At 47.8% G+C, this 13,462-nt stretch overlaps 1 protein-coding gene and 1 long non-coding RNA gene across 3 annotated transcripts in view; one reads left to right on the forward strand and one right to left on the reverse strand.

Moving 5' to 3' along the window:
• LOC135914277 (uncharacterized) overlaps positions 1–13,462 on the forward strand; it is a 241,449-nt gene that overhangs the window by 103,216 nt on the left and 124,771 nt on the right. The window lies entirely within an intron of this gene.
• LOC139054988 (solute carrier family 22 member 7-like) overlaps positions 1–13,462 on the reverse strand; it is a 29,121-nt gene that overhangs the window by 7,710 nt on the left and 7,949 nt on the right. The window contains exons 2-4 of the mRNA XM_070532693.1: positions 9,258–9,614; positions 7,782–7,885; positions 3,554–3,708 (exon numbers count right to left, since the gene is read on the reverse strand). Of these exons, the coding sequence (XP_070388794.1) occupies positions 3,554–3,708; positions 7,782–7,885; positions 9,258–9,593 (595 nt within the window). The 5' untranslated portion in view covers positions 9,594–9,614. The remainder of the gene's footprint in view (positions 1–3,553; positions 3,709–7,781; positions 7,886–9,257; positions 9,615–13,462) is intronic.

A 13,462-nucleotide genomic window follows, 5' to 3' on the forward strand; every position in this document is an offset into this window, starting at 1 on the left:
GTGAAGCTGTGATGTGCGGTGTGCTTAAATGAGTCCATCGATGGTGTCATGAACTCTCAGTTCAATTGTTTTTCTGTGTATGTGTGTCTTGGTAAGCCCAGGGCTACCTTGTATGCGTGTCGTATAATGCAGTCGAGGCGAGCTCGTTCTGTCTTCTGCAACTGTAGGTATGGTAGTGCATAGATGAGACGGCTGACGACATAGGCTTGGACTAGTTGGAGCAGGTCTTTCTCCTTCATGCCTTGCTTACGCGCGCTCACTCTGCGTAGCAGCCTCGGGTTCTGTTTCACCGTCATCTGAAGCTGGTCCATGGTGATGCCATTCCGCCGGTTCTGCTGTAGTATCATGCCCAGTACTCGCATGTGCTCGACGTGGGTGACCGGCTGCCGGTCTGCGCGTATCGGGATGAGAGGTGAGGGGAGTTTTGCTTGCTTCGGTTGGGTGGCCGGATCAGGAGGAGTTCCGATTTGTGCTGTGAGCACTCTAGTCCCACTGCGTTCACCTGTCGCACGACGATGTCGGTGACATAATGGAGCCTTTCTTGAATTGTGCCGTCCGACCCTTCACACGTCCGGAGCGCGATGTCATTGTGGTATAGCGTGTTTCTGAGTCCCGGGACTTTATTCAGTTTCAGAGGCAGGGCGCGCATGCTAGGTTGAATAGGAATGGTGACAAGACTGCGTCTTGCGGCGTGCCTCTGTTCGCGAGCCGGATTACAGCCGAGCGCAGGTCCCCGACCGAGTGCTCGACCGTCCTGTCTGTGAGGAAGGACCTCATATAGTTGTAGGTTTGTTCGCCGAGTTGTAAGTCGGCTAAGCTCTCGAGCACGACCGCGTGTAGCGCGTTGTAAAAAGCCTTATGGACGTCCAGACTTACGGCGGAGCTTTCGTGCTCGAACCCCTGTCTAGATGCAAGAGGTCGTGGTGTAATTGGAGAAGAACGTCCTGTGCAGACAATTGTGCTCGAAAACCAAGCATTGTGGATGGTAGGAGATCGTGTTCCTCTGCAAAGATCTGCAAGCGGCAGAGTATTACATGCTCCATGAGCTTGTCTAGACAGGAGGTGAGTAAAATGGGGCGAAGATTCTCTAGGTTAAGTTTCTTGCCCGGTTTTGGTATGAACACCACCCGTGTGTGTTTCCACTAAGGAGGTAAACGGCTGAAGTGCCAGCACTCTTTCATGTATTCGGTTATTGCTCCCAACGACTTCGGGTCGACGAGGTTACGCAGCGCCTTGTTCGTAACCCCGTCGATGCCCGGAGCTGACATCGTGCGCAGCCTGTGCAGCGCAGCGTATACCTCTGCGTCCGAAATATCAGCATCCAGCTGTTCATTGGGAGCTCCAACGTAGTGTGGCATGTGCCACTCTGTCTCGAGATGTCAATGTACCAGCTGGCGAGCTCCGCCGGCAGCTCCTCGTCGGTGCCAGGGTATTGGTGTATTAGTTGCGTCAACTTATCGCATGCCGTTGACTTGGTGTTGCCGGGATCCAGTAGGTATCGCAGCAGGTGCCATGTCATTTCGCAGCCCAGCTGGCCGTTGAGGCTGTCGCACATCTGGTTCCACTGCTGACATTCCACTGTAGAGGTGTGAGCCTCTATCTCGCGTTCGAGCTTCGCTATGCACCGTCGCAGCTTGTTGTGACATTGGCGCTGCCATCTGCGCGTGGGGCTTTCGAGCGCTTCCCACATGTGCAGGAGGCGGGAATCCGTCGATGGCTGTTCTTGAGGCGCCGCCATTTCGTATGTCATGGAAGTCACGTCCCGGCTCAGCGACCTGATCCATTCGTTGAGATTAAATACGGAGTCGGGTGCTGTTTCTTCGCGTAGCTGAAGGAATTTATCCCACTGCGTAATGCGGGCCGTGGCCGTTTTCACCCTGTTGGCGACCATTTCATAAGTCAGCGGCAAAATGTAATCAATGCCGACCGTGTGGCCTGTGTTCTGGCAGCGGCGGCCCGGTGCGTTCTTGTAAAGAACGCCAGTGGTCTGGCGTGGTGTTTTTGCGCCACTGTTACCGACCCGTGTGGGTTTTTGTGGGTCATTGAGGATAGTAAGATCTAGGTCTTGTGCGGCCTCCAATAAACGCTATACGAAGCAAGGATAGCAGTTTTATCGCCCGTATAAACTTCGAAACATTCGCTTACTAACTGATATATCAAGGATGGTTCGACGTAATAGTTCTGCAGAAGCTCGCAAGGTGGCGAAAAGTAATTAATAAAAAATGGCTGTGGCTTAGGTAAGGTTAAGCCCAGGATGCGAAGCATACTAGCCTTTATTTTAGTTGTTGAACCACTGTTTAGCCTGGTGAACTGCTGTTGCTTGGCTATATTTGGTTCGGCTAGACGAAGAAACAACTCATGCATTACTTCTTCGCCTTCAAGAGTGGAACGCGACAGCGTTCCCGTCGACCCGCCAAGGGGTGTAAGACAATGGGCTACAGGGCAGCGACTACGCGCCCCGCATTGGACGCGGTGAGCGTCGAGCAAAGCAGCGTTCGGCGCGGCAACGAAATGTGCGCCTGAGCAAGAGACGCACGCCTTAGAAACAGCGCGTTTCTAAGGCAACACCGCATTCACTAGAGGCGCTTTTGTACCGCTTTGAAGCGTTGTACTCGTGGCTCAGTGGTAGCGTCTCCGTCCCACACTCCGGAGACCCTGGTTCGATTCCCACCCAGCCCGTCTTGCAAGAGTTGAGCCAAAGCCACTTCTCCTCTGTCGTGACGTCACGGTGTCACGTGATTTCATGGTCACCGCCGCGCCTGAGGAGCTGGGTTGAGCCCTCGTAATATGCTTCGCATAAAAAGAAAAATGAGACATCTACGCTATCGTAGAAACTGCCAGAAAGGATACCCAAGAAAACCCTAACAAGGATAGTGCCAGCGCGCACAAGCAAAGATGAACACATCACACTCGATTAGCGCGGACACTCGCTGTCAAAACGCTGGTGCGAGCAAGCGCGGCAGCCGCAGCGAGCGAAGTGACATTCGTGCGGTTTATCGCTTCAACCCAATAGCGGCCAGAACACAGTGCGCACAAAGGTATGGGCCGTCTGCAAATCCCTCCCAAGATACGGCACGCGCGACCGCGCGTGGCCGTGCAAAGTATGCACTTGTTGGCGGAGTCGAAGCCACCCACACCCTCTTGCGCTCCCTCCCCACTTTCCTCCATATATGGAGCGCGAGATAGAGCCGCGATCGTGCGCTTCCCTCGCGTGCTTTCACTCGCACATAGAGCATACATCGCCCGGCAGCGACGGCGACGGCAAAAATGCGCCTGTATGTCCATGTAATTGCTATCGCAAAAAAAACGAAACAAAGAGAGGCTATCACCTACCCATTCTTCGCGTTTGTTACAACAAGTCTCATAACTTTTTCTTCAGACATTGACCACAGTCACACACTTGGACATATTTCATAAAAGGTACCCATCAGGCCCTAGTATGGACATCTTATAAGCAACTCTTTTGGAATTCTCATCTACCTTAAAGCTCTCTTGTGGCACTACAAGTGGGTGAATGCTATCCTATGACCCTTCCTTCATTCCAACAACTCACCTAACACAAATACTGTCGTCGTGACCGTGTAAGAGCCTGCGGCAGCAAAGAACTTGAGGATCGTGTAGCTAACGAACTGGGAGAAGAAGGCACCGAGCAGGTTGCACGTGGATCCCACCGCTATTAGCAGCAGGGCCGTCTTCTTGCGGCCAATTCTGCAGCAAAAAAAAAAGTATATGAGACAGGTGAGGCTGTATGATGACAAGAGCATAAGCATCTGGCCGGCAGCAAACGAACCGCGAGCCGACCGCCAAATCAAGCCGTGGCGTTGTGCCTGTGTGCGGTGGGATACGGTTAAAACTTCGAAGCATGGAGGAAGCAATGAACTAGGAGGGAGCACTGCGCTACACGAATGAAGCCAAACCAGTCAGCCCAACTAGTGCTCGTCAAGTCAGGACGCGCGGTAGGATTTAGTGCTCCCGTTCGGTCCACGCTCTACAGGCAGAACTTCGAGCAACTAGTACAGTCTACGCATCGATTAAAGAACTACCAGGAACCAAGCAGGTCCGGACAATACGCTGAACCACAGAGGTCACATATTGAGCGTACTTTTCGAGTAAAAAAGCGAAGATAATGGCTTCACGGGAAGTTTGCTTGTCATGCCAAGGCTAGCTGCGTTGACGTAATGCTGCCTCCCATAGTTTATTTCCTTTCTCGAAGCTTCGAAGCTGCCGATACAAGCGCCCGTTTGGACGTCGCTCATGATAGTCACTGCGAAATGATAGTCATGATGCGAAATAATTATTTGCGTTTCTACTAGATCACTCCGTGCACCTCCTTTAAGTCATCGCACACTCTAGTACATGAAAGAAAGAAAAAAAAGAACTTGGCTGCAGTATGACTTCGTCAATCCAGTCTTCGCAAGGCAAGCTGCTCTCAATTCGTTCTCCCCCATGCTTACACTTCGGGAATCAACTGAAATGGGCACATTGCGTGTTGAATCCTGAAAACAGCATGGCGGTTCGTGTTAGCTTTGAGTGCCGTTGGCCGACGAAGTTGCCGCCGCTTTCTCCAGCTCATGCCACTCGGCTTCAGCTCGCCGCATTTGATGCTTTTAGTTATTTTGGCCACCTCGATACCAGGAAATTTGTTGCCGTTACAACGGCAACACTACCTCCGGAGTGTGAGCTCGGTTAGCCGCGCATTACAACTTCCGGGTGGCGCAGCAGACAAGCAGCCAAAAAACCCAGCGCTGCCGCACTCTGTCACCAGGAAGCACCTGGGATGCCTCCACGTGCTTGGGCACGTTTCCCTGACTGCTCCTTCTTATCTTCTTTTAGGTTTCGAGAGTGTCACGTGACACGCCTTTCAGGGTTTTTTTTTTTTCTTCTCCTTTCCTGGTGATACATTGCAAGGGTGGTATGAAAGAACTGCAATCCAAAGAGTCGGGAACGTGGTCGGGCTTTTGACATTCTTCATGTGGTATCAGCTATAGTTGGACTGTCCGTAAGGCTGAAAATGTTTTGAAAAGTTTATTCCATTCGTTCTTTCACAAAGCTACCTTTTCTGTCGAAACTGCTAGGAACTGTAACTAAGTATTTACGCAAGAAAATTAAGAAAATCTTTTTTCTGTTTTTTTCATGGTGGAACGACGACTGGGACATTTTTCTTTTTATTTATTTATTTTTTTAGTAAGCGCCCACCAGCTTTCGGATATTCATTCTACTTCCGAAGTTGTACGAGGCACTTACTCAGGGAAATATTATTACAGTGGCGTCAAACTGATAATTTACCAAACCATCCTCAGTATTACAGTCTTTCTTATGGTCCACATTAATGTAGCCTTTCTTTATGTTTCTGGTCTCCTTACGTTGCTGTTTTCCTTTCGCTTCCAGTTTGAGTTCGCCTTTCTTTAGCCCCTCCGAGTCCATCGATAGTGTGCACATGAAACACACAAATGTCCAGGAGTGACCCCTAGGTGCTTAAGCGCACTTGCACTGCAGTGGATGCGATAAATGCAGCGTTATCGTGTCAGTCTTTGCGTTCTCCCCATCAGCAACACCGAAAAATGGCATGAAATAGGGCAGTCACAGACGCGACGTATTTCCCGAAGGGAACGCGCCACCATAAACAAACAAACGAGGACCACACGAGAGCTACAGAAACATCTCTAATGACTGTAAGATGCGCTACTTAGCAAAATAAAGACGCAATACCAAAACCGCTACTCGCGTCAAAAAAAAAATTGCAGGAAGATTAAGCTGCGCCTTCAGAAGTGGAACGCGATAGCATTCAAAAATCCCCGACTGCTTCTCACGTTTCCCGGCAACTACAGCTTATGTAACCGTAATGTTTACCGGGAAATGCTGGCGGCGAACGCTATGCACGAAGGGGAGCTTTCTGGGCCGATCCGGGGGGTAGGGAAAAGCCGCACCGGAAAATTGCAACATTTTCAGGTTTATGTTACTGTTTCGCGCTTTTATTGTTTAAGTCTGAGAATATTTAACATCCACTTTCGGTGTTTTGTCTCGTGACGTTTGTTTATGGGTTGCCATTCACAAAATTCCTAGGAGTAACTTAGCCAAGAATTTAAGACAAGCTGGGAGTAACTTAAGTGATAGAATGGTGCGGAAATATAGCGCACATATACCGCATGTCATATAGCAAGGCATGGCATATACATATACCTAAATATGCACGGAAATTTTCACTCACGGACAATTCCTCCGACGTCGACACCTGATTTTCTGCGACACGGGGCCCTTAATGCTGTCACGTTAATACAAGTTATTATTTGAATAAAGCTTCACAATAAATCTAGATTCGACGATGGGGAATATACACACTGCCCGGTTGGCGCGACGACTAAAATGAACTAACTAATATTTTAGTAGTCACGCACAGTCAAGTGTTCTATAATTTTTGAAAGCAATAAAGACATGTGCTATAAAAAAATAGCGCGAAATCAGAAAAAAATCAACATTTTGGACCACAGAATATCTCACCCTAAAGAACAAATTGAAATACAAGTTCCCATGTGATGCTTACTGTTCAATAAACATATACCCGATCCATTTGTAGCACGTCAAACAACTTAATACCAATGAATTCCTACAGCGTTCTATGTGTTGCAAACTAAAGCATACGGCAACACGTCAAGCAACTTAATACCAATGAATTCCTACAGCGTTATATGTGTTACAAACTAAAGCATACGGCAAGCACACTTTACCTTGGCTTTCAAACTGATAACTAATTTTTGAGAAAAACTCGTTATAATTGACAAAGGATTAACTTGGCACGCCCGCAATACAAATGACAGCGAAGGACACGAACTGGCTGAAACACAGGCATGAGTCTGTTTCCAATATCCCAGCCAATAAGAATTCCACCAAGCAGGAGAGAACTCAACGAAAAATAAACTCCATCTTTCAAGAGAGTGGACTAACAGCATCGAACATCGCCCAAGTCTGGACTGGAAGAAAACAGAGCGCTAACCACTCTTTATTCCATTTGTCCCTTTAATCAGGAAAAGTAGATTGCGTGTAAGCACTTGAGTTTGCTTGAGAAGTGCAAGCGCCATCTCTGCAACGTGGGCGTGATCACAGCGACAAATTTTTTAGAAGAATATGCTCTGTGGAGTTTTGACGATTTCTCTTGTTATGTTGGTTCTACGACGACCGGAGTGGTTCACCGGCTGGGCTTTTTCTCATAACACCTCTTCTTTTTTTTCCTACGGCTGTCCCTATGCGGAGACAACGCGGAGTCTGTAGGTTGTATCTTACAATAAAATTACCAAACAGCCTTGTAATGATAGTTATTATCATACGAAAAGTCACATTAACATTGCCTGTTCTTAATAATGAGACGTTTCCTGATTTTTTTTTTTACATGCTCCGAAACTTGAGTAATGAGCGTATTTTCACATACCAGGTTTGCAAGTCATGCAGGCTTGCAAGTCATGCAGGCAATGTTGCAAACCTTGCACTCAAGCAAATATGGAAGTCTAAAAACTAATAAAACACTCGAAAGCAATACCTCGCTTCATACAGTACTGGATCGATGATTCGGCTACCAAATAAACTGAGAAGAAAAGTCGTAGCGCTCTGTAGAAAATCTAACAGTGGGTGTATTTCCATTCTTAGTTCATAGATGACATAATTTTGCATGCTTTCGTTTCTAATTAAATGACAAGCTTAAAGGAACGGTGAGCAATCCGTTGTAGCCCTTCCTACTTGCCTTTCGTTCGCGCACGTTTAACTGTATGTACAAGGGGTGTTAACCTTACTTGTCGGCGAGAAATCCTGACACGAAGTAACCCGTCATCGATCCTGACCAATAAGCGGTGTGGACAGCGTACATTTTCCAGCTTTCGCCGCATATCCACTGATTCTGAAAAATAAAAACGCAAAAAGGCAAACACTACAATGATTGTTCGCGTTCACTCGCAAATATGCATGAACTCTATGAAGTTGAGCAAATTTTTCGTAGGCTATGTGATCGTGCTTACTTCACATGAAATGTGGGAAGAGGAACGCGCATAAAGCAACTTATTGGAATGGTTCTTGCCTCTGCTACGATATACCTAATATACGTACTCAAATATTTCTATCATGGTCACAAAAGCGAGCACATTGTTGTATTCGGCCTCCAAGGATGCTTGGCTGAAAATGTCAGCACTCGGAGAATACAGGCTGGTGCTTTTTCATGCACAATTTTCTATACAGGCATGGAGAACAGTAATCGCAGTACCCATGGTCTGTAGGGCAAAAATGCGAGTAGATGGATGAGATTTCATGCTAATGACGAGGGCCATGATTATACACCCTATATTTCACGCTATGGTCTGCTTGCTCGAAATGATTTGTTCTTCTCTGGGATTGATGTCGAGGACCTTCGTAGTTTCAGCAGTAACGCGCTACAATTAATTTCACTGGCTTCCTTAAAGCGAACCCTCAAGTCGCTCAGAAAAGTCTAACCACCTGCAGGGGTACCTAATTGAGACTTTCCCAGTACTTTCGCAGCTACCGCGTGACAGCTTATTCGTGGGTTAATCTTCATTGGATCTATCTATACGATGAGCACCAAGCAACCCTCCGGTGCTGGAAAAGTAGTTACCAAATTCACCGTGAGTACATATATTCATACATAAAAAGTCACAGCATTACTTTAGAGTTCGAACAAAATACCAACCTCGATAAACAAATGAAAGTGCTGACGAAACCAGTTGATCTATATTTGACCCAGCTAGGGAAAAGTTGGGAAGAAACATATATCTCTCAGCAAACAACCCCGTTATTACAATGTTCCAAGTAATCCCAGAAGTGGGGCTGACTATCTTGATAACCCGGATGCTCAAAATAAACCCTAAAACATGTCATAGCTGAGGACTTATATACATTTGTTCCCCTCAAGTTCATCAGTATGACAAAACCCTCAGCACAAAGGGGCTATTCCAATATGCTTGACAACGCGATTCAAACATCATCGTTGTTTTGTTTCTTTTTCTTTTTTAGATTTATTTTCTGCTACCCTCGTCACTGCTCCGAATCGGTGCCACGCGCGCCACGATTATTCTTGATATCGACGAGATTGAACACGCAAAGTTGAATGCAAGGATCGCAAGGTTTCAGAGATACCGTACGTGAAATAGACCTTACAAAGAGAGTAACGTTCGCAAACAGATACTAGATATCCATCCTTTTTTTATGCGCTCGAGGCCACAAGAAAAAAAAAGTAGGCCAGCATTGCAACTTGTACATACCTCCATCGTGACCGACGTGAAGAACTCAGTGGGATCGAACTTCCAACCCGTAGGGCAAGTTGTCGCACTGCCGTCGGCGAAGCTGGCATTAGCGCCGTCACTGGATAAACTCACCATCTGGCAGCGCCGTCGAGGCAACGCGCTAGCAAAGGAGAAGTCTTCGAGTGAAGTGCCGTTGACAAAGCACCACTGGCTGGGTGGCGCGATTAGCACGAATACATGAAAGAAGTAACACAGGGCCGTGTTCCAAGTTGATAGCACCAGCGCTCCGACCATGATTGTCTTGTTGAAAAGACCGAAGCCACCAACTTCCTTCAGCACTCTTTCAAACTCCATGGCCTTCTACTACAGTGACCCCTGCGTAGAATGGAGGTCATCATCAACATTTCTGAAAAATTAGCGACCTTCTATAATAGTTGCTAGGAATAAACAAAATAAAATTATGGGGTTTTACGGGCGGTAACCACGATTTCATTAGGAAACGGGCCTCATTGAAAACTATAGAATGTGCGAACTGATGAATTCCTTTTAACGCGATAGCGTTAAGGTTCTCGTGTCGCAGAAACGTCGGCGTCAGCGGCGTTGACCGTGAGCAAAAAATGGCGGAAGCCAATTTATAAATAAAAACAACTTGCAAGATGGGCTGGATGGGAATCGAACCAGGGTATCCGGAGTGGAAGGCGGAGAGGCCACCACTCAGCCATGAGTACTATGGATCAAAGCGGGACAAAAGCGCCTCTAGTGAATGCGGTGTTGCCTTAGAAACATGCCGTAGAAAGTTATGCTGCTGTGTATATCGGTAATTATGAGCATGTCAACTACAGAAGTCACAGTTAAAGGAGTAGCGAAGTACGTTTCCGCTACATTTCTGCTGTGCTTGGCGCACACGCAGAGCCATCTTGTGGCAAGCACAGAAGACTCCCTCCTCGCAATGTACGACGCTGCCCCGACAGCTGGCGCGCCACTCGCCTGCTTCTCCCCTTCGTCTCGTTTGAGTGCGTTGGGGCCGTGCGAGGACCGGTGCGAGGATGCCCCAATACCCTTGAGTTTAATAAGTTTTCTCGCTATCTCCCCTTCCAACTTCCAGCGTGCGTCACTCGAAGCCTCGTGTTTAGGCGACGCGGCTCTTCTTCCCGCTCACAGCGCGATTCCTAGCTGCAGCGTCCGATGCGGGACACCTCTGACGTGATCGCTGCGCCGTAGCGCGTCTGGTGGGAAAGCGTCCCCTTCGATGTGTGCCGTGCTGCCGGCGAGGAGTCATGCGTCTGCGTGGTGCTCCCAAGCGAGATAGAGGACGATCTCATTGAGGCGTCAGCCCCATGGTCGCGTCCCCCTTCATGGCGCATCGCGGCCCGGCTGTCCGTGCCGATCACGACGTTTGGCTCGCGTAGATCGTTTCTCCCTACGAGACATCGAGTTCTTTGGTTCGTTCCTCTTGCTTAGGCGCATGTTTCGTCTTTGTGTGACTTAAGAGCATGCCGATCGAAAGAGTGGGCGGCGCGAACTGGGTGCGATAACGCTGTTGCGTTCCACTCTTGAAGGCGAATCTTAAGCGTCCTCCAAGTATTTTTTCCTTCTATTTCGTTTTTTTAATCTTCTCTTGTTTTCTTATCTTTCCTGCCCTTACCCCATCCCCCTGTGCAGAGTAGCCAACCGGACACTCAATCTGGTTAACCTCTCTGCTTTTCACCTCTTGTTTTTTTTCCTTCCTTGTCCAGACCAGACAAGTGATACGTGGTATAAATTGAAGGCAAGGTATCCGCCATATAAATTAGACAATAGCTCCATTGCAAGCTGTTCTGTATATGCGTCTCGTCTGTCACCATGCAGGTTGCCAAAATAGAGACCTTGGAAGTCAAAGCGCAAGAAAATTGCCTTTCATTGCTACCGTAAAATGCAAGTACCATGTGCTACATAACAACGGAATAAGAAATTCCGGCAGAACTCGTCTCGTGATGAATGTCGACGCTAATGCTACTAGAATTGAAGCAATGTAGCAGAACATCGTATTACAGCGGCAGAGACACGTTATGTATGTGGCATGTATGCGGCAGGGTTCCTATATCCCCCTCAATTCTGAGGGGGATATAGCTGCGCCAACTGGGAATGCCTTCGCGAAGCCTTCGCGTGTGTGTGAATATATGTACAGACAAGATTGTCTGAATATATTACGACGTGGGTTCAATTCCATTCTGCACGGGAGAAAGTTTACATTTTTTTTTATCATTGAAGGGGGTCGACATACCCAGTAGTATATACTCAGTGGTGTACACCCAGTGACCAAACTCGGCGTCAAAAAGATCGGCAGAAACCCAGGGACCCAAATTGACATAAAGGAGGTTCGTTGAAGAGCAGCACGTATACACGTGAGCAAAAACATACGGGCCAAAGGGTCGCCGAAAAAACAAAATTTATTCGTAATTAGCACACATAAACGGAAACTGAGGAGTGCTCTAGAAAATCCGTAATGCCAAATTAGGACCGCAGTCTTTAATTTCAAGCTGCATTCACAGACAGAGGAAAAAATTTGTTTTATCGCCTAATCCCTTGTCCGTATAATTTTGATCACGGGATGTACCTAGTGGGTCATACCTAGCGGTCTAAGTTGGCGTCAAAGAGGTTCTTTGAAGAGTGGCACATAGCCAGTGATTCAAGTTGCTCCGATGGTTGGTTTCGGACCCCGATCCCTCAGCGAAGCAGGCTGACGCTCTACCCATTTGACAATGGACAACCCAGGGGCCCTAATTGGCGGGAAAGAGCTTAGGCGCGGACATACATAAGTAGATACACAGACACATACCGCAAACTGGGTGAAGTTCCCAAAGAATACCAATAACATTGAATATGATGTTGATAACAAGGACATCATCGATTTTGTGAGCGTCATGCTTCAGTTCAGTGTGTTAGTGGTAAATAGCATAGATACAGAACTCTGAGCACTTATACCACACCCATTGAAGAAAAACAATAGCGTGTTATTTCAGTGTCCCCGTTCCTTAAAGCTGTCCTGCTACATTCTTTTGAAGGTGTCCAGTCATTAACTTTGTTAACAACTGAACCAGGGGTACCTACACAAGCAGATGACACAAGTATACTTATAAATTCCCCTTGTAATGCTTATAGTGTAATTTTTAAAATAGTTGCCCTTAGTCTGGTTCTATGGCGACGTGGTGTGGCTGTCGACAGTATCACCTGGATTTATTTAGTCGCCATTCTCAATCAGTTCAAACTCATGAATATTAGGAGCCACCAAAAGCATGAAAAGCGCTAGTAAAGAAATCAAACGCCCGAGAATACTTTCATAGGCGGTTTACCCAATACCAGTCGCAGCCGACCTCAGGAGGTTGCACAGGCAATCAGGATTGCACGTGGATGCCTTGCCATGAAAACCTGATGAAGTCAGGAAAGCCATGGTACATAATAAAGTGCATCGCAGTGCAGTGCAGCCTTCTCTCAGGTTCGCGTACTGGCTTCGCAGCACACTTACTAAGCAAAACAATGGGAAAGGACTATTGGATATGACTGACAGCTAACCTGGATATGATCGTCAGAAACCTTTTCCAGGACACCTTTAACATTGCTTTCAGCTGTCAGATGAACACACACCATAGCCTGTTTATCCAGCCAGCGGGGTAATGGATGTGTAATATGCCGTGGTATATACCACGTGTACCCCGCTGCCGACGACGCGGATACTGCCAACGTAACAGCACTGACACCCCATGTGCGAACTAACCGAGTATCACCGGACATTTTCTGTCGCTCCATGTTCTCTCCTCCGCCTTCGCCTCGCCAGCTGGCGGCTCCCTTTTTCAGTGCACAGCAGCAGGGTACAAATCGGGCACGTACCCAGGGGGGGGGGGGGCCGGGGGGGCCCGGGCCCCCCCCCCCCCGAAATCAGATGGCATACCCCCCCCCCCCCCCTCCCCACCCGCGCCACCACTCCTCACACATTCCTAAAGCGCTGCCAGATCGATGTTGAGACTTGGCAGCTATTCACCGGTCAGCATTATGCATGCTGCCTTTTTCACTCCTTTTGGATGGAGGTAGTTATCAGCATTTCTTGGGATGTGAAGGCCAGTTTTCTCATAGATTCGGCGCCCGTCAGATTAACCCGAGATGCGTTCATTTGTCACCATCCATTCAACTGTCACGCGCATAGCTGTTGCTTTTTTTGGTTCAAACTTCTTTGTTTAGGCTCATCC

The sequence above is a fragment of the Dermacentor albipictus genome, chromosome 1 (assembly GCF_038994185.2).
Source record: "Dermacentor albipictus isolate Rhodes 1998 colony chromosome 1, USDA_Dalb.pri_finalv2, whole genome shotgun sequence".
In the NCBI taxonomy this organism is placed as follows: Eukaryota; Metazoa; Arthropoda; class Arachnida; order Ixodida; family Ixodidae; genus Dermacentor; species Dermacentor albipictus.